This window comes from Rissa tridactyla, chromosome 2 (assembly GCF_028500815.1).
Source record: "Rissa tridactyla isolate bRisTri1 chromosome 2, bRisTri1.patW.cur.20221130, whole genome shotgun sequence".
Taxonomy (NCBI): Eukaryota; Metazoa; Chordata; class Aves; order Charadriiformes; family Laridae; genus Rissa; species Rissa tridactyla.
The window spans coordinates 139,725,702-139,751,144 of record NC_071467.1 but is presented as its reverse complement, the minus strand read 5'-3'; the positions used below and the strand labels follow the sequence as shown (position 1 = coordinate 139,751,144).

The window sequence follows — 25,443 nt, the reverse complement described above, 5'->3', positions numbered from 1 at the left end:
AGAGCAAACGCCTCTTCCTATTTTGGTTTTCCTTCCCCAGGAGAATAGTAAGACAATGTGCTCTTAAAGTTTGAGTGCTTGCACTTGAGATCTCAGGCAGAACTATACTTTAATCCCCATATCTGAGTGGGGAAACAAAAGTGAGAAGAGAAACTGTCAAATTCAGAAGCTGTTTAGAGATCTGTAGCTTGAAGCGAGGTAGGCTCACATTTGTATCTCTTAGTCTGCCTTTTACCCACTGGGACTGCACCACATTCCAGCGAGCTTTGAGATTGCAGCTTTTAAAGAACTTATGGACCTAACAGAGCTGTTTGTTCCTATAATTTTGAATATGTTTATTTTTCTTTTTTTTTCCCCTCTCTGTTCTTTTCCTTTGGAAGGCATTTAAAGGACATACAGACTACTAGTCTCTCCTCCAGACAAAATCCTCTCTCTCATGGTATGAAAAGAAGTTGTCTCTCCCACTGGGAGTTCCTGTTGCTATAGTCTCTCTTATTTAATCCTTTTTCTTTTCTTTCTGCTTAATTATGTTAAGCTTCAAAACAAATAAGACTTGCTCTGCCCTCAGAGTTAGAGGTCACAGCACTGCAGTGTTAAAAAGAAAATCTTTTCTAGAGCCCAGGCATTCAGAACTTCAGTAAAGTACTAGGAAGGCATGTCTAGTGCCGCAGCGAGGGAGAACACAAAGTAAGGTGATTTGTTATTGCCTGCACAAAAGACTGCTGCATCCTTTTTTTTTTTTAACATCCCAGCCCTTCCATTATTCCCCGTGTTTCTTAGCACAGACGAGAAAGGGTTGCTGAAAGAGCTGCTGGCCACACAGCGCACATGGCAGGCATGGCATATGGCATACCAATGGCTCTATTGTCACTAGGCCCAAGGCCACGGAGGAATGAAACATTGCTGACTTTAACTGAATAGTGGTCTTGGCTAATGAGAAGGAATCCAGTGTAATTTATTCCTTCGTCCTGGGGAGAGGGGGTGGGAAACAAACCACAAAACCAAAGAACTATTACATATGCTTTTTTTTAACCACTTGCAGAATAAGAAAGAAAATTTAGTTGTCTGATATTGATTCTATAACATAAAGCAGAATAATTCTCTAGAGTTTTTAGAGCCATAATGGTAGAACTAATTTAAATTCTGGTTCTTTTTCATACAGTAAGAAAGATTAGGTGTCAGCTGAATTAGCATTTAAACTAACCGTTGTAGTCAATATAGCAGGATTAACTGCAAATTACAATCTTCACTTCACTTTTTCATTGTAATTCGCCCATTGTGAGATTTTACCCAGTTCAGTAGGTGTTTTGTGTAATACAAACAAGATCCTTTTCATCTAGAATACAGCTAAATTCTGCTATAAGAGGCATGGTCAGCTGGTATAAAGCTGTAACAGCTAAAGCCATGCTTGAACATATATAACAGAAACTTAAAATACATTGGAATGTATTTTTCATCTGGAATAACTGGCCATAATTCTAGTAAAGTTATTCTGACACACACCAGTTGTGCTGCTTTAGTCTTTTAAAGCACTGTATTTAATTTTGTGATTTCTGTCTGGAAGACATCAAAAGTGTCCAGTTAATTGTGCTTAAATGCACGTATATGCTCTCCTAAATACAATTAAGAACAAGAGGAAGAAGAATAACAATTATGGAACGCTGCATGAGGATCTTTTTTTTTTAAAAAAAAAAGTTAGATGGTCTTTGGTTTATAAAGGACTGAGAAACTACTCTAAAACATATGACTGCATCTGCTCTTTCCCATCACTAGGTCGAGCTATTACCTCAAAATGAGAAACCGTCACCCTGTTGGCATTGTTGTTACCAGAAATAGAGGTGTAGAACAAATAGAAAAGAGGTCTGCAATGAAATAACTAGTCTGGCAAATGCAACGCTTTGCAGTGTGGAAAATAAACAACCGCACTATCACATACACTAAGCCAATTATTTTCTTTAAAAGAAAAAAATTAATAGTGAAAGTATTTTTTTCACGTTTTCTCACAGAAGTACACACTAAAATGCAGCTCACTTCACAGTATGTATTGACTTCTTTCTAATTCTGTTAAATCAAGTAGTATTGAACCCTTCAAATGATCACCTTGTTTCATTATCATAGCCTACTTACTCTGCTTTTTTCCTAGGAATTAAGTCTGAATTCTGTACAGAGGTAAACCATTGTTGTTACTGCTATCATATAAACAGTAAAATGGAATGTCTCTCCTCCCTGTCCTTCCCTAGCTAGAAACTCCAACAACCAACTTCGTAAAAATACCTTTGTGTCTTTACGTATAAAGAGAGGAAAGAGAATTCTAATTAGAAAAAGAGGAGGAAACCAAAACCAGAAGAAAACCTAAAGAGAAGAAAAACAATTCTAAAGGAACTCAAAATGCAGTATAAATTCAAAAGGATTAAAAGAATTAAACAATTAATGATTGCAAAGTAGAAGTTAGTTCTGCATTCTAATTCTTACTGAACAATACCTCATCTCCTATCACGGATCCAAGATAACCGTAGAATGGTCTAGGTTGGAAGGGACCTTTAAGATCATTGAGTCCAACCATCAACCTAACACTGCCAAAGCCATCGCTAAACCATGTCGCGAAGCACCACATCTACCCATCTTTTAAATACCTCCAGGGATGGTGGTTCAACCATTTCCCTGGGCATATTTAACAGCGTAATTTCCAATATGAATTCCAACATTTTTATTAAGCTTTTTGGGTGTTTTTTGTGGTGGTTTTTTTTAGCTGACAACAATCCCCTGAACCTCTTCGCTTTTGCCAGGAACAGGTACAAGATAGGCAAACAAAAGAATTTATCCACAAGTGTTGGCTACACTTCAAGCTGTTCTGAAATGCACCTATTTTATTTGAGATTTTATTATTTGAGAATTATTTTACTGTTACTGTAGGATTTGACAGAGAAAATATTTGCACTTGCCCTGTCTGACTTCTAAGGTGCATGGGTATGTAAAACAAACGGAAATATACTTATCTATACCAAAAAATATCAGTAACGCGAATAAGAGAGATGCATTTTTCTTAAGTGCTTAAGTAGGTTTTGCAAGGCCATTTCTATAAATAAATCAGGGCCAGAAAGTACATTCAAGTAAGGGAGGCTAATTATTAACACACTCATCATTGTGATTTATGTCCACGCCAAGTAGCATTCCTTGAGAAAATCTCTGGGCATGGTTTACAGAGTAACGCTTGCCAAGAGCTAATTCTGAAGAGCAGTATGGAGAAGGCTGAGGTTTGACTCCATCTGCAGTGCAGCCCTCCAAGGGAATCCCAGCAGACTTCCTAACCTGTCGGTGGGCCTGCATGCCTTCCCACCACATCCCACAGCACTGAAAACAAATGTCGTCATCTCAGCCTCATGATAGGAAAAATCTCATTCTGGTGAGCTGCAACACAGCCCTCAACTTACTTTGAACTGAAAAAATCGTTAAATAATTACGTCAAAGAATGGTCCCTGGTGCATTTCATCCATAGAAATATGGATGTAGTCCAGAGCACTCTGAAGCAGGCTTTGGGGCAGGTCTGTAAGCAGGATACATTGTGGGAAGTGCTTCCAATCAAAATACATTTAATATTCTTTAATTTCGGTAATGAACAAAACTCCTTTACTTTAATTGTTTTAAGCTATTCTTTAAAATATTACAGTTTTAGCAAGATCCAGTGATTAGTTTATTCTTCTGCCACTCAAAAATATCAGTCAAGTTTTTGGCACACACTGAATACTCATCTGCAAGTTGACAATGGCTTGTTTTAAGTCAATTCTTTGTTGCAAAGAGATCTGGTTAATAGGAATAACAGTGCAGAGACTGTACATTGTTTAAATGCAGACAGTATGTCTAACTTCACAGATCAGTAATGTGTAGTATTACATAGCAATTACACTATTGTTTGTGCAAGAAATACAGGGAGTAAAGGTCCGTATCGTAACAGGATGTCAGACTTCCAGCCAACTGCTGTTCTTACAGGTAAAAGGAAGGTGGGGTGATACGCTTCAGCACAGAGAACCCTCTTCTTTATTCTAGTATAATCCACTTCACTTCGCACAGTAATCAAACAGATTACAGTAAATAAGGTAAATTAGTTTTACAGCCCCGTGTATGGTTCTGACTGTTCCAGGACACCACAGCACCAAATTAGTGTGTCCTCTCCCAAGTCAAGTGGGCAAAGGTGTGGTGGCAAATTGAAACTCCATTCACTTTCCTAAAGGCCTTTGTTCTGCACTTGGAATTGGGGTCGGCATGGATAATACTCCTACTTGATCTGGTCCAGTGTGCCTGCAGCTTCAATTTGTGGGTTCACAAGCCGACACAGAATGGGCAGTAGGTTCTTTACGGAAGAATGGGCTCACTGAATCTGAACGGTCAAGTTAGTGGGATTTTTGAATAAATAATAGTAAGCAAATAAGGCATTACATTTAATCTGGTTGTCTGTTTGAGCAAATAGGAGTGAACAGAGAACACAAAAGTAGCTTTCAGTCAAAATATATGGAAATTATCCATTAATATATATTTTCGTGATCTTCCTGATGATCCATAAAAGTAATGGCATAAACAGAGTCAAGATAAAACAATTTACAATGGAACAAAGTGTTAAGAAAACAAAATACTTACAAGTGGAAGTATGTAGAATTTTATCTGGTAAAGCTGGTTCCTTGTCAGCCATTAGCATATAGACAGCTGCTCACAGAAGGAAAACACAGTTTCACCACAGATATTAGATATCCAATTAAATATTCAAATGTTATGTGTGTAGTCAATGACTTGCCAAATCGCACAGCCTCACGACAGCTGTGGCATTTTACCTTCCACCTTAGCTTTGTGTCAGCCTTCTTATTTAGAAACCTGTACTCTCAGACTCCTGCGCGTGGAAATGAAAAGAGTTGAGAGCAGCAGCTGATCTGAGAGGGCTTTTACGGTAGGTACGTACTTTGGGGTGCTCTCCAGAGGGCTTAGGGGTGAAGATGTCCAGCCACAAAGCTCTCAAAGACCTCCTAGTCATGAGTAAAGGGATTAAGGGCCTGCTACCCTGCTTTTGCCCTGCAATTTTTGGAAGCATGCAGGAAACAGTCTTTATGCTGAATACAGCTAGCCCTCCTAGGAAGGGAAAGATCTCATTCTTTTCTACATGAAGACCAAAGTGATTTATTTCCTCTTAAATTACTAAAAATTTAATTTCCCTCTCATTTGTTCCCAGCCACACATGCCAGGTGGTGATATGAATCTCATTGCCATATTACCATGATGCCAGCGTGTCCCCCATCACTGCTGGGCTTTGTCAGTAGCAGAGGGGAGTCTCCCATAGAAGTAGCACATTATATCGAAAGGGACAATGGACAAGCAGATCTGCAGGCTCTGCAAGCGAGAGAGAGCACCAAGCCTGCTCCCCCTTTCTGACCCAGAGCAAGAGAGTGGCTTTTCCATCTACATGGCCACCCAGAGGGAGTTTGTTATGCAAAGCAGTGCTACGCGGCAGAAAGCGTGGAAGTGTGTTTGCTACCACTGTACACGTAGGGCAGCCCCTGGGTGGGGCACCTTCCCTTACTCTGAACTGACACAGATTGCTCATCTATCCCTGAGTAAAAAAAAAAAAAACCAAACAAACAAAAAAAAACCAAACCTGCTTGTATGCATGGTAGGTAAATGTCTCCATACAGTGTTAAACAGTCATTAAAATGTGGCCAAACCAGTCACATTTGTTAAAGCAAACTCTGTGTACACTAATGTTAATAGGCAAGCCGTGACTGAGTTTTGTTAAATTACAGTACATTCCACCCTCTCTTTTTGAAATTTTACTTTCAAACTTGCCTAACAAAGAGTGAAACGGCTCAATAAACATGTCTGTATGAAAAATCATAGCACTTCATGCATATATATACACACATGTGTAATATACATGGGCCACAGTCCTTGACAGTAGAACTCCCACGATGCTTCTGCGTTCACCAAAAGCAAAATAAAAATCTTATATTCAACTTAATGATACTACATTATCTGTAATGAGACATTTTGAAAACTTCACTTAATCTATTTCAGAAAGTTGACATATGCCCTGGACATGGGTGGACAGAACTCCTATCAAAATTTGGGAGGACAGGAAATGAGAAGACAGACACCTCTATTTTTTTTCAGCAGCTTTTGCAATTTCCATTGTCTTTTTTATTATTTGTAGTTGACTTTTTCAATGCCAAACACTCAGACTTCCCCCTACAAGCGTGCTCACTTCACATCTGCCCTTTCTTCTATAATGAAACTAGCTCCAGGAGATACCATTCACCAAGTTGCTTGTAATTTTTATTGTAAGGGGGCAGCAAACCATGGGATGGGGCAGGAATGAGAAACTATGACCTGCAGCCATGTGGGACATGGGAGCTTCTTCAACCAGTACCAAAGCTAGTATCCCCTGAATAACCAATCGTCCAGAGAAAAAGAACTAAAAATAGAGGGCAAAAGGTCACACTCCGAGGGATTAATTGTTTTGGAGAGGGGGGGAGACAGAGAACAAACACAATCTATAGCCATGAAGAAGCAAATCTATGGTTTGGACTGAACCCCTGGGCAGGCTGAAGGAAGGACTAAGAACCATGGGGAGGGAAAAGATATGGTGAGACATCAAGAGCAATGTGTGCAGGGACCCCCATTTACAGAAATACATTAACAGTTCTTGTTGGCACATACCTGCACCCCAGTTCTTTTACAAAAAAAAACAAAAACAAAAAACAAGAAAGAGAAAAAAAGAAGCCTCTACCTATTAACTGCAGAGCTCCATTAACTACCCGCTGTTTGCAAAATGCTATCCTTTGGTTACATTGTAACATAAAACACCTTTTAAATATATAAACCCTCTTCATATTTAATAGATTTTTCCCGAGGAAAGATATCGAGAGGGAAACGTCACGGATGTTAAAAAGGTAGGCAGCATTAGCAGAGGGAGATAAGGAATGATTTCAGAGGGTGCAGTTACCTAGCAACGTCCCTTGCAGTTGCCTAATGGTATTTTGGAAGTGCAGCGGCTCCAGACCGGCTGAGGTGAAGGGAACGCGGGGCTGGGAAGCAGCGGAGCTCGGCAGCCCGGCCCGAACACACGGCACAGGCGACAGCGGGCAGACAAGAGCCAGGTAACGCCATCACGGGGTGGGGGGACAGCCCTGCCCGGGGTATTTCTTTTCCCAGACGTGCCTGCAGAGGCACCACCGCCAGAGCACCTCGCCGCTTACAAACCTCACGGTGCTCCAGGGGCAGCGGCGCTCTCCCGCCTCCCCCTTCCCCTCGCATGCTGACCCCTTCGCGCCCTGTGCCGTTTTTCCACCCACACACACCTCAAGGCCCTGACCAAGCCGCCACCAAGTGCGCCAGGCGAACTGCAACCCCCCCTCCCCGCCCTCACGCCGCAGCTCCGGCCCGAGGCTTCACCCACCGCCGCCCTCCCCACACGGCACGGACGGGCTCTCCCCGCGGCCTGGCCCCACGACGCGGCCGCACTCCCGGCGGACAGGGGGAAAGAAGGACGGATTCCCGGTTGGGGGGGGCGGGGGGAACCCGCAGTCCTCCGCGCCCTCCACCGGCGACAGCCGCGCTCGAGACCGTGAGGGGATGCGCGCGCTGCCACGCGGCGGGGGCCGCTCGACCGGCAAGGGTTAAAATGCGCCTGCCGGGGCCGGCTACGCCCCCCGGCGCTCGCCGCCCAATGAGCATGCGGCGGGGGTGGGGAGGAGGCGGGACTAGGCTGCGCTCCTCCCCGCCCCCCCCGCGCCGCTCTGGGGGGTGCGTAGCGCGGGGCGGTGGGATGGTGCCGGTGGCGGCGGCGCGTGGCTGCCTCCTCCCCTACGCGCGGCGGCCAGCGGGTGTCTGTGGGCCGCGCGGCTGAGCGCGCGCCGGGCCCCCGCCGGCCCAGGAGGTGAGGGCGGGGAGCGGCGCTAAGGGAGCGGCGGCGGGGCCCGGGCTGGGCTGGGCCGGGCCGGGCCGTCGGTGAGGGGAGGCCGGCGGGCAGGCAGACAGGCAGGCCCCTGAAGGGCATCGCCCCGTCTGGGGAGGCGACGTGAGGGAAGGTGCGGAAGGTGGCACCTTCCCTTGCGGTGACGGGGCGGGAGGAGGCGGCCGGGGCGGTGCGTGTCAGCCCGGCGGCGGCGAGAAAGGTGCCCGCGGGAGCCGCGGTTTGCGGGGACAGCAGGTGCCTGGCTGCCCGTCTGGGAGGGAGAGACTCCGAAGGAGGGGGGTCTCCTCGGGAGACGGCGAGTCCCTCAGAGCCCTAGCGGAGGGAGGAAGGTGCCTTCTGGAGGGGGGAGTTGCTCGCTGCTCCCCGGCCATCGCCGCCTGCGCCTCGTAACGGGGACTTCCTGGACTGACGTCGCAGTTCTCTTTAGTAAGTTGTTAGAGATCTAGAAAGCCGCGCGTTGGACGTGGTAACTTGTTGCTGAAAGAGGGTGTCGGCGCCTGGAATGAGGAAGGAGGTTACCAAGATGTTTCTTCCCTCTCGCATGGGTTGTGGGTTGTTATACATCTTGTTTCAGTGCTGTTACTGGACACCTGTGCCAAAGTACCTTGCTGCCGTTGTCTGTATTTTTGAATAGAACAACCAAGAGGTTTTGGTGGAAGAAGTTCCCTTCCAAAGAAATGCTTAGAAATTATTAGATTCTTTTCTTAAAAAAAAACTCAAACCAAAATATGTTTGGAAGTGAAAAATATAATCTGTGTTTAGTTGATAAGAAACTGCATCAGTTCACAGTAATCGTTGATACAAGCAATGGTGGCCTGTGTGTACAGGCAATGATACAGGCAGTGAATGTACAACTGTTTTGAATATAGTTTAATTTTAGAAGCATACGAATACATATATGAAAAGCTTCTAGAAATAATGGGACCTAGTGAGCAGAAGACCTTTCTTGGGCGTCACGCAGCTAACTAAGTTTTGTACGTTTTGACTTTTAATTATTCTGATGTGTTGCTCGACTGTTAAGTACGTGGTGGTAGAGATCAATTTAATTGCTAATTATGGAGCTCTCAAAGGACTTTTACATTCTGTTTCATGCTGGGGCCTCAGAGCATGAATCCCTTACTCCTTAAGTAAGGGATACAAGGAAGAACCAGCTGTGTGTGTAGGCTAGCCATATTTCTCATAGCTAATTTAGGAAATCATAAAGGGATTATGGAATGATACCAGCATTAAACATGTATAAAAATATCTGGAGTTCTGTCCTGCATTCTGTAAATTTCAAAAATTTCAAAATGCCACGTTTGAGGTTTTGGGTTGGTTTGTTGTTTGTTTTTTTTTAATGTCTTTCCTCTTGAAATAAGTTCAAAAAGTTACATGGTCAGAGTTTGCTTAAAAGTATTAATTTTAAAGGTGCGTTTGTTTGTTTGTTTGTTTGTTTTTTAGGGTTGGGGCAAGGTCCAGTATCATATATTCCTATTGCATGGGGATTCCCTAAGTTTGCTTTGGATTAGGAAGATGACTTTAACGCTTGTGGGATCAGCTAGCAGAGCGAGAACAGTATTTTAGATTATGTGTTAAAAGGCTCATAACAAGGACCACACAGAGGCACCGCGGGGCGGGCGGACCCCATTAATTTCAATGAAGCTGCCCCCGGTTCTGTCACTGGAGAGTCATCAGCCCCATTGCCTGGGTGTGACAGGCATGAAGTCAACAGAAAGCTGTTCTCCAGAACAGTTTACAAGATTGAGGGGGGTAACTGCCTGCAGAATATGGGACATATTATGGGATGCAGAAGAGCAGCATCTTGTGATCATACAAAACCTGTTATGGGATGCTCAGGGGAGGGACCAAAGGGAGGGAACAAGGTGATTTGGGGAAGAGCAAGCATGGGAGAGTAGAAGGATAAGGGTATAAAGGGGCCTCGTCAGTTGTGAACAAATGGTATGTTTGGCCATGACCTGTGCCAGATTACCACGGTCTGTCCTCTTTTCTCATTAAGCTCCATTTCTAACTTTTCCTGGATGAGGGGACTCTGTGCTATATTCATGTGTGCATACTGAGGTCTTAAGTGCCAGCAACTGGAGTGGTACCATAAGTTACAGGGATCTTTGTGTCTGGTGTGCCAGCAACTGGAGAAGTTGGAGTGACTGAGGGTCTAAAATGCCAGCCACTGGAGTGGAGACCATGAGTCATAGAGGCTTGTACAGCTGTAGTGCCAGTAACTGGGGAGACTGGAGTGCATGTGTATTGCCTTGGCAAGTATGCCAGTGTGTGGTTGTTAGTGGTGTCATGCAGGGCTATCCAGCAAGTAGGACAAGAGGCTTCGGAGCCAGGTTTTGAGGCAGCTGTTAGTGTGGGACAGGTACTAGTGAGATCAGAGGGTCTTCAATTTGGCAATATGAGAGTCCAGGAGGTCCAAGCCAGCTACTGGAGGGACTGTAAGATCTGTGAGTCATTTTGGAGGCTCATTTGCCTGTGTGTCTCTGAGTGAGGCAACTGAAGACAAAAGGATCCAAGGGGCAGTTACTGAGTAGACTGAGTGTTTAAGGCCATTTACTGGGGAATCATGGTATGCCTATGGGGAGCTCTGTGTATGTACATTGGGTGTATGTGTATATTCTTCACTAATGGACTTTTGTCCTAGTCAGCTGGGGAGAGGCCAGACCATGTTTGTGTTTGCACGAACACTGTTTTTAGCTGTGTTGATCTGTGTGGTCAGCCATGTGTACACGCATGTTTGCCTGTGCAGCTGTGGGAATACATCCACGGCCTTGTCACTGTCTGGACCTGGGGATGTGGAATTGCAGCAGCCTTGTCTCCATTGGGCTGCCAGGTTCAGCAGCCCCTAACACAGGAAAATTACTTTTTCTGTGAGTTTAAAGATGCAGAAATCATTGACTCTCAAAATTTAAATTTGGAGCTGAATCTACAATCACTGTTAAAAAAAAATTGTTGGTGTGGTTGATGTGAATAGGGCTACCGACATGAATACTAAATAGATCTATTTGTTTAAGCTTCCATGATAAAGCAATGGAGCATGATTTAAATTTAAACCTAGGCTTTTGTTGTAGGTGGGGTTTTTTTTTTAAGTAGTGTATGTTTTTTAACTCAAGAGAAGTAAAAATAGAAATAGGAATAAAAACGGGGATGTTTTAGTGACTTGGTAGGTTTTGCACTTGCCTTTTCCCTCTCTGTATGTCATAGAATCATAGCATCACAGAACAGTTTGGGTTGGAAGGGACCTTTAAAGATGATCTAGTTCAACCCCCTGCCATAAGCAGGGACACCTTTCGCTAGATGGGGTTTCTCAAAGCCCCACCCAACCTGACCTTGAACACTTAAATGTTTTGCTTGTCTTGCACCTGAATAAATCCCTGTATAGAAAAGAATGTCAACAAAGAGTCTGAGTGGGGATGCTTGTCATAATAAGAACTGACCTTCCTTTTAGACATTTTCTGGCTCTAGTCTAATGCGTTCGGTTATTTTTGCTGGCAAGTTAAAAGACTCTACTTATGTCAAATAACAAGATAATATAAAAAATTAAGATTTCTGTCCTGTTTACTGATGGAGTTTATAAACATACGGATACACACGTATATAGTGGTTCAGTTTGTTGATAAAAAAATTGATAGAACCATCAGCAGATTATTTTCGATTGGAAACTGTAGCTAGAGCCATTTCATATCAAATATGAAGTGCAGCTTCAGCATCTATCCCTACCTGCTCCCAGAAATCCTCTTTGCTTGTGGAATACTGCCAAATCAACTTCTGATTTCCAAATGCGATGAATGCACTTTTTTATCTTTTAACATTTCCAATACACCTAGGTTTTTTTTCCTAAAGAATCTGATTAAACGTAATGCCATAGTTTAATAAGCAGCAGTTATTTTAAAGTTATTTTCTTTTTTTCTTTCCAAGCAAGAGTAATTTTAAAAGCTGTTAGAGCAGATAACTGAAATTGTATGGCAAAGAGACAACTGATATTGAAAAGTGGAACAATGGAGACTTTTTCTTCTAGAAAGTGCTGTAGCTATGCTGTGTGCATGCATGGATTTTTATTTTTTCCCCTTTTAATATACTGAAGGAAGGCATTGTTTTATTCTGGCCCTCTCCCTTTGTGTATTGCAAATTTTGAGGGGACTTTGTGGTGATAGATAGGGAAAGTGAAAACAAAAATAATAATTTTAGTACAGTGGATACTTTTCAGTGTCATAAGCTGCTTGTGCATATAAGCTTTTCCTTAAATGTTTTGGGGTTTTGCTTTTTGTTTTGGTTTGGTTTTTTTGGAAGGCACCTCATCTAAGTTCTCATGTTTTCTTCCCAAGTTAGTAGCTTATAAGACAATAGAAATAAAGCTGGAAACCAAGTCATTTTTCCAAGGCCTGGGTCACAAATGATAATACAGTCATTTTTATACTCTAAGATGTGATATCTAAAGGCAATTGTTAGTCTCTACCAAGATGTAATATTGAATTGAGAGAATACAACATATGATTAGAAAATTGCATAATGTGCTTTTTCATATTGAAGAACTACAGCTCCTTATCAACCAACAGTTATGTGAATTTGATACAGCCTTTAAGTTTCTTGATTTTTATTTTGTGCTTCAAATTGTGTTTCCAGTTTTCTTTCCTTTTTGTAACAGCGTGGAAAGAACAGCAAATCACGTGTTAGAGCTGCTTCACTCTCAAATGATGTAGATCTGCATGTGTGCAGTAAATCTGATGATTTCTGAAAGTGCCAGCCTAACAATATGCACACCTGCTTTCTCTCCTCTCTCCTTTCTGTTCAGGAGAGCACTCTGACAAACAGAAAGCTGGTATTTGGAGTGCGTGTTGCTGCAAAGTGATTTATGCCACTCGCTTGGGGACAGGCTTTTTCCAATAGACTCTGCACAGTCAATGAGAGAAGTGGGTGCAGGCTAAATGAGTTGTTTTGGTGGCTGCAGCTCTTTTCTGATCAATGGTTTTCATCGATGCTCTGTACATTCCATAATTATTTTTTTTTGGCTCCCTAACTAACTAAATTGGGTTCTGCCCAGTGACTTTAGGAACGATCTTAATGGAGGGAACATCATCAACTTGTTTGTAAGGCTCTGGCTTGAATCCAGTATATATTTAACAGTCAATGTTTTTGTAGTTTAGTCATGAATTATTGGAAGATATCTCAACCCTTTGCAAAGATGAAAAGACCTCAAGCCCCAACAGCCTGAAATTAGTTTGCAAGTGTTCACGCTTCAAAAATTCATGCTTGTTTCAGATGTATAAAGCTCACATTATTCAGGTGTAGATGCTGGTTTTGTTTAATTTTATAAAAATGGTCAGCAAAGTCCTTTAGTTTTTGAGAAGCAGGGGTGTGGCTGAAGTGAAGGGCTTTTTGTATTACTGAAATACAGGGGTTTTGATGTGTAGAAGAGGCCTTGAGGCTAACGCATTTTCTTCTATTCCTCCACATGCCTTTTAAAATTGGATGCTTCTGTATAAAAATTCAGATGTTGTCTTACTCTTTCTTCTGAAAGTCTATCCTTAGTACTTCCTAAATGTGGAAGGAAAACTGCCCTATTTTGAGAGTACATTTGCTTTTATAACTCTTCAAAATCTGCTCATGTTTGACATCTGTTGAAGAATTCCTGTAATATACTTACTCCTGGACCTTAAATACATCTCACGACCATAATGTATCTTGACCTGTAGTTTGTCTTTGATCATTATCTTTTAGCTTTGTAAAAGATTAGGTATTACGTTTTTAAAGCACAGATTTCTTGGGATGAAGAGAACAAAGTGAACATATATTACAATTTTATGATTAAGATATTGCACTTTAAATGTATACATTCTTGTATAAATATAATTCATGTTTTTTGTATGTATAGTCACTATTGTGATTTATGACTGTCCTTTATCATTTAAGCTAAAGAATATACGATAGGCCTTTTGCACTATATCCATCAATGGTTGTACAATTTTATATTAATATTTGCATTGCTGTTGTACTTACACTTCCATGCAAGCCCAGGGTAGCTGAATCTGAGCTAGAACTGAGATCTCTGCTTTCAGAGATTTAGTCCTTGCTTTCTTTCTGTAGTTGTAGATTTGATTTCTGCGTTAAGCAGCTTTAATCTTAATGTATTTTTCATTTCTTTTTGACAGTGTATTACCTTCAGGAGATGGCCTCTTCTAAGTCTTTGATGAACCTTCTGACCTTCACTTTTGGATCAGCAATAGGATTTTTCGTATGCTATCTTCTGTTTAGCATTATACTAGAAGAACAGGTTAAGATCCAGCCTCATATCCTTCACAATGATCCACATGGTCAACACTCAGCAGATACCGATAACAATCAGCTGCAAGGACAAATGAATTTCAATGCAGACTCTGGACAGCATAAAGGTATTTTGTTATGCCTGACTAATTATATAATATGCTCCCTTTTCATGCATTACAAAATGTTGCTTTCTTCACTGCCAAGAATTTGTATGAATCCTTTTCTTTGACTTTCCCCATGTTCAGGTTACATCTAAATAACTTTTTTCTCCTCAGGTCTACTGAGTGGTAGTTTTCTTTGTTTAAAATTTTATTACAGTAGTGATTTTTTTTTTCCTTAGAGCCCAACTGTTTGTCCAACTTCTGTATCCAGACATGTTTGGAGCAGGAACTTCTCAAATTAAGTGTTGACATCAAATGGTGGTTTTGCTAAGCAGATATATTTGCTAGCACTGTAGATGTGGCTGAATTGCTTTTTAGCTTCAAGAAGCTAATTTTGGACCACTTCTAACTTCTGATCTAGCTTCTCAGGTAAAGCTAAAAAAATCAAAAGAAATGCACTTTTGGACACAATTAGTAAAACTTGGAATTGGGATGGGGCGAGGGGGCAGAGGGGGCCACTGTAGGCGTTGTTTACCAAGCTGATCATGCAGCAGTCTAAAACACAGGTTGCTGTTTGCAGTCAAAACCAGAGAAATTCTGTTGCACTCTGAATTTTTATTTTTTTTTTTTCCAAAGAAGGTAGACCGTTCTAATATTTCAGGCATACTTTTACATTTGACACATCTCATTAAATGAGTTCATTCTAAATCCTAAAGACAGGTAGCGCCTGAGATGGGACAGTTTTGATGACAAAAATAGCACTATAATGCATTTCCTGAAGAAGATGTTAATAAGTAATTTGCTACTTTAGCATATATAAACCGCAAACTTTGTAAGACAAGTTTGTGAGTGTTTCACACGTAATTGCAGAACATCACGAAGAAATCTGATCTGTCGTTGCACGAAGTGTAAGCAGGAATATTTTAGGACCAGTTACGCAGATCTCACTCTCTAGGGAATTTTCTTTTACATTAATTAAAATCGCTCTCTATGTATTGAGTGACAATGTTTCTTTGAGGGAAATTAATGCTTTGGCAGCTGGGAAAACATTGTATTACACACCTCAGATAACTGTGTCTATTTATTCTGTTAAGATATGCTAAAACATTTTAGCATAACAATAATACTAGTTTCATAGTATTCTAACTTATTTCATGTGATTTTTTAGAAAGAAGATGTAACTTTATTTGGTGATAAATTCTTTCTTTTTGGCTTACCATCTGCTTTTTCCTTCAAAAATACGTTGCTGTTTTAGAAATATTTATTAGGTTTTGTTAGTTAACATGAATATTTATATATAACAGAGCTTATTAGCTTTTTCATCTTTCTGTGTTGTCGTCATTAAGTTGTGTTCATTGCGAATGTCAAAAATATTCAGCTTTTTAATTTTCGTTAGTCCTCCAACACCATAAAGAGGTTGCCTCCAAACAGTTTTTATGTACAAACCAAGTTTTTCTAAAGCCACACTTCCCTGAACAGATAACCATTTTGATACGGCTGTTATGCTGTCCTTCATCCTGTGGAGTTGAAGTAGCTTTAAGAATTTTGGCTTCTTGGTTTTTGGGAGTCTTGTTTGTTTTCTTCCTAAGTCTAATATTACATTTCATTAACTGGTTTGTTTGGAGGCAAATGCCTCTTTTCTCTCTGCATGTCTTTTCTGATCTAGAAACAGAATGTCTGGGGGGAGATTGCTCTTACATTTGTTTTGCAATCAAGTCTAATATTTTTTTGGAACTTTCCTCTTTTTTTAGATGAGAATAAAAATATTGCAGAAGGGCTGCATCAGAAGGTGAAAATACTGTGTTGGGTCATGACTGGACCTCAAAATCTAGAAAAGAAAGCCAAGCATGTTAAGGCCACTTGGGCCCAACGTTGTAATAAAATACTTTTTATGAGCTCTGAGGAAAATAAAGACTTCCCAACTGTGGGCCTAGAAACCAAAGAAGGCAGGGATCAACTGTACTGGAAGACTATTAAAGCTTTTCAATATGTATATGACCATTATTTTGATGATGCTGATTGGTTTATGAAAGCAGATGATGATACATATGTTGTATTGGACAATTTGAGATGGCTTCTTTCAAAATACAGTCCTGAACAACCAATATACTTTGGAAGAAGGTTTAAGCCTTATGTGAAACAGGGCTACATGAGTGGAGGAGCAGGGTATGTTCTAAGCAAAGAAGCTCTGAAGAGGTTTGTTGCTGCATTTAAAACGAACAAATGCTCTCACAGTTCTTCTATTGAAGACCTAGCACTAGGAAAATGCATGGAGATCATTAATGTGGAAGCAGGAGATTCTAGGGATACAAGTGGTAGAGAAACCTTTCATCCCTTCGTTCCAGAACATCACTTAATCAGAGGATACCTACCAAAAACATTCTGGTACTGGAATTATAATTATTATCCTGCTGTAGAGGTAAGTCCTTGGGAACCTGGTACCAGTTTTATGAATTACAGCTTATAATGCATATGAACGTGTACGATGTGTGAATTGGCAGTTTCATAACAGCTCAACGTATTTTAGAAAAGCAGATTTTGTTGTGATCCTGTGATACACCTGTGTGTAGATGTATTAACTAGTTATCAAATAGAAGTTGATGCTAAGAACTTAACATGCCAGAAATGAGTCTTCAGTTATTACTGTTTTGCTATGTTCTGTGGACAGCAAAAAATGATGAAACCTTTTTGACACATTTGTCTATTGTCAGCACTACTACCTTCCTTGCAAAGTTACTGTTCTGTTTTGGCCCCTTATATCTCACACGCAGTGTCCCTTGCTTCTCCTCCAGCCACCCAATTCCCAGTGTGCAGTGAGAAGCGAGACCAGCGTGGTTCACTCCAAGCTGTATGTGCAACTGTACAGAGTGGGCTCAAACAGTATGGTTTAGTTACATTAAAGCCTGCTAAAAGGGAAGGTGGCACTGGTACACCTTTGTCTTCTACCCAACAGGAAACTTTGCATAAAACCTGTAAAAACTGAAGTAATTTTGAGACTTGCTTGTGATTTTGTAGTTGGTTAACATTGGCTAAGAGATTCCTAAGTTACTGGATGGGCTGCTGGGCAACATACTGCCTGATAGTCTTTTTCCCTTCAAATGGAGACGTGCTGCAATATACTTCTCTTATCACTGATAACTGTGTGCAGTGTGACCTAGCTTGAATGCTGGTAACTGCCCTGCCCTCACTTTTTTATTGAAGGTTGTTAAAATGTACGTGTAAATTAATTCCGTTGAAAAGATTACAGAAGAATGGGAGTTGCCTAGGAGTGAAACAAAAGCATGACCCAAACAAGGAAATATGCTTAGATCTCCTTATGTAGTTGTATTGGACTCTTGTCTACCTTCTGTAGAAGCGGAGGCAAGCATGAGAGCTGGCAAAGCTAATTTTTTAAAAATTATTTTCTGGTAGCAACAAAACTACCATTTACAAGCTGAAACATTCTTACTGCAAGAACTTCAGCTTGTCCTTTGTGTTCCACATCTGAAATCTCCAGTTTAAAAACAAACAAACAAAAAAACCCCTAAAAAAACCCCAGATGGGGTGGGGGGAGCAGGAGGCTACTTGAAATTAAAACAAACTGAAGGTATTCTGCATTGTATCCTTCAACGATCATATGATCGGTGATGTGGCTTCTTTTTTAGGATTATAATCTTACTTTTAAAGTTATTCTTTTTCAGCAAGCTTTGAGATCAGCGTAAGTTGCCAAAATCAAGGATAGAATGTGGGACCTCTTCCGCAGTAAAGCTGGGGAAAAAAAAAAGTTTAGTTCTTCAGTAGACTCTCTTCATTGTAAAGCATTCATTTTATACTTGTATTCAGCGGCTAGAGAATTTCTGTAGCTTAAACCAGCTACGATACTGTATTTAGTTAGCGTCAGAATGCAGCAGCTTTAGATATGGCTGCAGTTCCTGGGTAGATGAGCTGTGGACAGTTGCATCCATAAATGACGCAGTGGTGGTGGGGATCCATAATGGAAATCGCATATTTGATCCTGTCCTATCATATTTGTGCTTGGGTAGAGAATTCTGCATCTGGTATCAAAACTAAGCTATATTGGTCAAACTTAGTTAGTATTGAAAGAACAATTATGTAACAGTTGTTCTCTTCAGTGTTTTTAAATGTTGAATCTTAGTTCCGATTAGAGATGAAATATTAGCAATCAAATCTGATGAAACCACCCTCAAAACTATCTTTCAGAAAAGTGCTCCGAGAGCTGAATTTGAGCTAGGAAAACCAAGTTGTAACAAATGTGTTAACAATGATCTTTTAGCTCTTAAAAATGCTTAATAATGTCAATGAAATTAATAAACTTTAAAAAAAGGTTCCAAAATTATTTGTTATTGTATGTAGGAAGTTAGATACTTCCCTACAAAGAATACAAAATCATACAATTTTGCCAAAATGTATAATGTATGAACACACACAGAGAGGCGTGGGTGCAAAGACGCATTTGGCTTATATAGTCTGTATGGATGCCGTCATGAATAACAAGCATGTATTGTTTCATATATAAATGCAATGCATTTAGACCCGCTTGCTGTTTCTTGGTTTTATTTAAACACCAACATAAAAAAAGAAGAATGGAAAAGCAAAAAACCTTTGACATTAATGAGCGCAGCTAGTTTTTTCACTGGCTTGATTGCAGAAATAAAAGACTTTGTCCAACGTTAGTTTGAAAAGATGCTTTGGCGGATGTGCCTGATACATTTTGCTTGCCAACATTCAGTTTTGAAGTATATGAATGACTGATGGTCGTGAGGTTCTTACCACGAAGTCAAGTATGTGTTTGAATTCTTCCTGGATCTTTAAGCCAGGGCACGCTTTGGAATTCCTGCTAATTATTTTGACTTGTTTTGTATTTTAGGGTCCTGGATGCTGCTCTGATCTAGCAGTTTCATTCCACTACGTTGATTCTGTGACTATGTATCATTTGGAATATTTGATTTATCATCTCCGTCCATATGGGTATTTGTATCGGTACAATCCTGATTCGGCAAAGAATCCAGAAGAACAGAGCAAAAATGAAGCACCAGAGGGTAACCAAAAGATAAAGCAAAAAATTTCAGAGAATTAATTGGACTTTGAAGAAAATGAAGCCAGTGCAATGAATAAGAGTCTCCTCAAACTCCTGCATGAAGCTTGTGGACTAAAATTACTCATGGAGATTCTTATTTCAAAAATCACGTTGGCAGTACTGTCTGTGTACAACAGAGTCCGGTGCTGGCTCTGGCCGTTTGGGGCAGTGTAACCTTGCAGCCCTGCTCATGAAGATTTGGGGCTCTAAAGCTGTGAAATAGGAGGTTGTTCTGGTACACTAATATCTGGAAGAATTTGTATAAAAAACCATAGTGGACGGGTTCAAAGATAATGATACAGTATTTCTGTTCCTTTTTCTATTCTCCTCTATTTCCTTCCACATGTTCTGTTAGCTCAGTTCCAATATTAGAAATTGGATGCTGCACTGTCAGATACTTCATGATGGCTTTCTCCGGTGTTCTCAATATCCTGAAGTTACTGTCTGTACCTTGCCCTTTAAGGAAGGGAGAGGCGTGAAAATAGTTTCAAGTCTGCTTTGCCTTAACGACAGACTGGTTATTATGATTAGGCAGAGATCCACCCAAAAAATCCATCTGAATTGTTTCAGAAATGGAATTCACTGCTATGAATTATTTTAAAATTTTTAAAGTCTCTATTGTACAAAACAGTATGAAGTTGGATCACTACTGTTTTAGGGAGAAACCCAGAAATAGGTTTAAATTGCTGAGGTTATGCAAGCTGCTTATATATATATTTGCCTGTGGCTTCTTTTTTTTTTTTTTTTTGGTATTAACTTATCCTATTGGTTGAATGGATATAAAAATTCATCTCAGAATTTCTCAGCATAAGATAAGGTAGATAGTTCTTGAAACAGAAGTCTCTCTGCCATCACACCTTCCATCCAAACCAGAAAGAATAATATCTTAGCAAAGTTACAATGGCATTATAATAACTTGGTTTCAGCCAGTATTAGAATTGGTTTGTTTCAATTTAATTTTCACCTCGCTATACTTTGAGATTGTGGAGTTACTTCTTTATTCATTGAATTTTTATAGATACAAAAAAGTCTTATTTTAAAACTGCAGCAAAGCCAATTTGACTGCTTCCCTACGTATCTAGTTTATTTGGCTAAAGTACTTAATTTCACTTTTCTGAACACACACACACCCACACCCACCCCTTTTAAAATTTCTTCTGTATCTGCTTCTTGTTACCTTTTTTGGAAGAAAGTGTTACATGATCCTTATTTCACTCTTTTTGAAGCTGAAGTATATAGTTATTCAGGTAAGCCAGCCTGAATACAGGAGTCTTTCAAAGTGCATTAATTTCTGCACTACTCTATGAGTATCTCTGCCTCTTAACTGAAAACAGTTTCTTGGTGTGGGACAAAATAGGTGTTTTAATTACTGAAAAATTTTCAGAGGCCAAGCCTGTGTTTTATGTAGTTACTGTAAAACTTTCTGGTTTTCTCTTTTTCAAATTGAGTGAGTAGCAGTATGGGGGGATGGGGTTTAGCTTGACATGTAGTGTGTCTTTATTCCACACTTGAACAAAAGTTTCTTCATCTTTTTATCACTTTTCACCTTCATCATATTGATGAATTTGGACATAACCTAATTACCTCCAGTCGTTGTTTTGGAAAGGGCACATACTGGTAGCAGACAGCCTTATTTACTACTGCTGTCCTTCAGGGTGTTCCTGGAAGAGGATGTTACCATAAAGTACTGGAATTTTTTTTCCAAAGATAGTTCATGTACAGATTGGGGTTCTATCTGTTGTCCAACAGTAAAGTCATGACTTCCTTTCTGACCATCGCTTTGCAGCATGATGGCAATTACTGAAACACCTCATGGAGCTGAAGTATTACATACATCTTCTCTGCCTGAATATAGGCTGGGTTCATACGTCAAGTATTAGTTAAACAAATAGTTCCTGCAGGGTTAAAGCTGTTGGTCTTTTATGGGCAAGACTGCCTCTGAAGTATTGAAACGGACACGAGCTTTATTTTGTGTGAATTGACTTAAGTAGAAAATTATAACTGTATTTGTTTAAAAAAGGAAAAAGTCTCCAGTTGTCTCTAGTCAGAGGGATGCTTGTCCAGAGGAGAATGGATGGTACCGCGCTGAGAGGTGCTTCCTTCTGCGAGCTAAACGTTTATCCCATGTGCAACGTAAATCAATAACATTGAGAAATCCATATGGTATTGATAACTCCAGTGGCATTGTTCAAACATGCAATTAAAATTTTTCTGGAATATTTAAGTAAGTTACGAAATGAAATCAAGATCCCAGCTTAATCTCTTTGTAACTTCAGCCCATGTAGAAGAACTACTGAACTACTATACTGTCCCTTTATTACTGCTTTCTTCCTCAGTTCATCCGTGGGGATTTAAAGATTTTCTACCACAATAGGCAGAATCTTTCATATTTTCTGCAAATTTATGTTGTATGTTTGCACTGTGCTGCCCTGTGAAGTAACATTATTTCCTCTTCATATTCCTTACTATCCTGACTGTCCAGTCTTTGGGGTTTGGATTTCACCATGCATAAGCCTCAGGTGGAGAAGAGGAAGCAGGCAGACAGATGTTGGAGCTCCGCACAGGTTGGTCGCAAGTCAAACCAGCCACCGCTGAGCTCATGGTGAAGCCCTTTCTCAGCAGGAGTTCTCGTTCTTGTCTGCTGCCCAGCTGTGGCTGGTGGGTTTAGCAGAGCGAGGCAGGAATGTCCCTTTCCGCAAAACATGGAGCACCTCAGAGAAAACGTAGAAATAAAGCACTGAGTGCCCTCTCTTGACGGAATAAGGCTGAGGACATACTGCCTTGTGATAAATAGATGGCCTGTCTGGAGAAATAAGAGTAGCCTTTCCTTCAAACATCCATTCGTGCTTTGTTTTGAAGTGTCCTTGTTCTTAGGCCTCTGAATCCATTTCTTTTGCCTTTCTAACAGCACTGCAGAGAAATTTTTTTTCCTTCCAGACAAGCTAGAAAAGTGTCGATTTTTACATTCTGTGATTATAACAGAGGACTGATGTTCTCTGTTGAATTGTATTGCCATAACAATGAGCTGATGCCTCTGAAATAATTGGCTTGTATCTCACTCCCTTCAAAAACTTCAGTAGACAAGGCTGGAATGTGAACAGTAGTGTGACTTTCATGTACGGTATTACACTACTATTATTAGACTTTCAGGTCTTGTGCTTTGAGAAAGTATTTATCGAGTCTGAGTATTTCTGCAGCCCAGGGAGGCTACCGTGTTTCAGGTGGGTAGACTTTTCTGAAGCACAGGCAACACAGGCTCTCTTAGGCTATACCCATTATTGCTCTGTGGTTTTGTTTTTTGTTTCCGAAAGAAGTTTCTTAATTTCATAAAACCTAAAAGCTTCTGTTGGCACTGTAGTGATTTAAGTGACCCATCTATGAATTTTGAACTAGTTTTCTTGAAAGTACTAGGCAGCCGTTGTTTGCACTTGGATGTTTTTACCTTGGGTTAAGTGTTTTTTAGTTCAGAAAGAATGAGAATGCCAGGAAGTTACCTTCTGATCACTGTTCCTAATCAGATGATAGTATTAATCTTTGCAGAAAAAGACCAATTTTAATCTTCTTTCATCCCGATTAAATTTTGCAGTCTATATTGGTCTTATTGAAGAGGTTAAACGCTGGTGATGTTAGCACCATCTCTCATCTTGCAGAAGCTCTTTCCCCATTACCTCATTACCTTTTGCCTTTAAGGACACTTTCTTTGCTTTGCTTTGGTCAGGGTATATATTAAAAATCACTTTTTCTTCACACATTGCCATTTGTTTTATTACGCTTCCAGAAGTGTAAATTCTAGTGACTAGCTGATAGACCTCTTATAAACAGTTTGCTATGTGAGCAGGGTGTTTTATCTTTGTACGACAGAAAAGTGCGGGTTATTTCTCTGATGTACCTGCTACTGATGTTGATGGTGCACGCACAGATGAAAATAGATCCCTCAATACAGGACCACTTGGAAAGGCAATTTTGTCCTTTTCTGTCAAGAGAAACTTCTGTGGAACTCCAAAAGTGTAATTTGCTTTGTTTTACCATATTGTATTTAAGATACTCCACAAATGTTATTAATGCTCTAAAAGAATTGAATATTGCTGCTGGACAGTGTGCTCCACTTAAAACCTGTGAATGTTTCACTTTGCAATTATAGGTAGTCATGTCCCTAATGGCAGGTATAAGTTGGTGACTTGTCTGGAATGATCACCATAAGGATTTGTTTCTTAAATACCTTCTTTAAAGTGCCTTTGACCAATTTTTAGCATCAAAATTAAGTTGAGAATTGAATAAATAAAATAAGTTATCTCATACACAGTTCATGTCTGTCTTCATTTACCCCTCCTGTATGCTGGCAGCGTAGCATCGCAGCACAATTTAGTGTAATAAAAACATTATCACTTTTTTCTCGGGTGGGTACAGGAAAGTCAAAAGGCTTCTCACGCTTGCTGTGTTTTATGTTGTTACGTTTATGCTATTAACAAATAGCAAGCTACCTTTAAAACAAAGATGGTCTTTTTTTTAAGTGTAAAATTAATCCTAAGTGCTAGTAAGCAGGCTCTTGTTTCTGCATTGTCCTGATTTTTCAGTGTCTCCACCTTATTACAGAGTCCTGAGTGAACTGGCTATAGCTGATATCTCAAAGACAAAGCAAACTGTTCAAAATTAACAACCTTTTTTTTAAAAAATAAAGGATTTAGTCTTTCACTGAGCCTCTTACTTCTGCAAAAAACCCCAAACCTGTTGATATTTAACTGTTGTGCTTTCTAACCCAACTTTCTGCTATTCCGTGCTGAATAATATTGATCAGTAAAGAATATTCCACTCGCGCAGGTGGGAGGTGTCTTTACGTAGGAGATGTTGGTTGTTGGCGATGGTAAGCACAGGCAGGGCACGGCTGTGTTTTATTACTTTAAGTGCCATAACAGACCCTGCCGGTACTATTAACCTGGATTAATTAACTGCTTCATTTCAAGGCGCAGGAAGCGTGTGACAACCCATTTAAGTGTGCTCAAAAGCTAGAAAAACTAAGGAACAAGGGCGAATTGAACAGACAATAAATGCTCCTTTCTGAAGTCTCAGGCGTAGGTTACGCTTTTATGTGATGCTACGGTAACTTTCAACTGTCAGGATCGAACTAGATCCAGCAAATTGCAGGGAGATGCGAGTACTGGCGCAGAACAAGAACTCCAGCTACCACTCTGGAGAAAAGCTGTTTTGTAAGTGTGAGTTTGCTTTGCTTGCCTCTTTTTCCGTATGTAACAGACTCTGCATATTCAATTACCAGAGTTGTAGACACAAGTGAAATATCATGAAATGAAGGTAACCTCTCGTAACCGTCTCCCTTACAGGAAGTTTCACTGGCTCAAGGGAATTTTCCTAGAGCTCTTCCCTGCGCACTGTTGTGAATTAAAAAAATATTAAGTAAATATCTTACACCCAGGGACTGTTAAGGTTGTTCTAAGCTGTGGGGAAGATAAGCCTGCGTAATGCTGATTCCAGCTCTTGCTGCAAAATATTTATCAGTCTTTCACAGAACCACAGAATGGTCGGGGTTGGAAGGGACCTCTGGAGATCATCTAGTCCAACCCCCTGCCAGAGCAGGGTCACCCAGAGCAGGTCACACAGGAACGCGTCCAGGCGGGTTTTGAATGTCTCCAGAGTTGGAGACTCCACCACCTCTCTGGGCAGCCTCTTCCAGTGCTCTGCCACCCTCAAAGGAAAGAAGTTCCTTCTCATGTTTAGGTGGAACTCCCTATGCTCAAGTTTGTGCCTGTTACCTCTTGTCCCATTACCGGACACCACTGAAAAGAGCCTGGCCCCATCCTCCTGACACCCGCCCTTTCCTCCTTTTTGACAATGTTTCACCTTAATGAGGCCCTTCTATGGGTCCCAGAAATTTGGTGGTGAGTGAGTGCCACTGGGGAGTGTGAAAGTGACGCTGATGCACCTGGTGTCACGGACTCCTTAAAAAGCACTTACTCTGACAACTATATGAGGAATAAGTGAGAAAATCAGAGCCCTGCAGTGAACATTTGCATTGTTCCACATATAAAGTAATTTAA

At 40.6% G+C, this 25,443-nt stretch overlaps 1 protein-coding gene across 3 annotated transcripts; it reads left to right on the top strand.

Annotated features, from left to right (window-relative positions):
• The first annotated feature begins 7,034 nt into the window (after positions 1 to 7,034).
• C1GALT1 (core 1 synthase, glycoprotein-N-acetylgalactosamine 3-beta-galactosyltransferase 1) lies at positions 7,035 to 23,707 on the top strand. Of its 3 annotated transcripts, none has more exons than XM_054191913.1 (4): positions 7,035 to 7,136; positions 14,101 to 14,340; positions 16,068 to 16,735; positions 19,184 to 23,707. In XM_054191913.1, exons 2-4 carry the CDS (start codon positions 14,118 to 14,120, stop codon positions 19,391 to 19,393), a joined length of 1,101 nt encoding a protein of 366 aa, XP_054047888.1. In that variant the 5' UTR covers positions 7,035 to 7,136; positions 14,101 to 14,117; the 3' UTR covers positions 19,394 to 23,707. The 3 variants fall into 3 exon arrangements, with proteins under 3 accessions (XP_054047888.1, XP_054047889.1, XP_054047887.1); XM_054191914.1 differs by lacking the exon at positions 7,035 to 7,136 and adding an exon at positions 7,762 to 7,915; XM_054191912.1 differs by lacking the exon at positions 7,035 to 7,136 and adding an exon at positions 7,959 to 8,380.
• Positions 23,708 to 25,443: the final 1,736 nt, after the last annotated feature.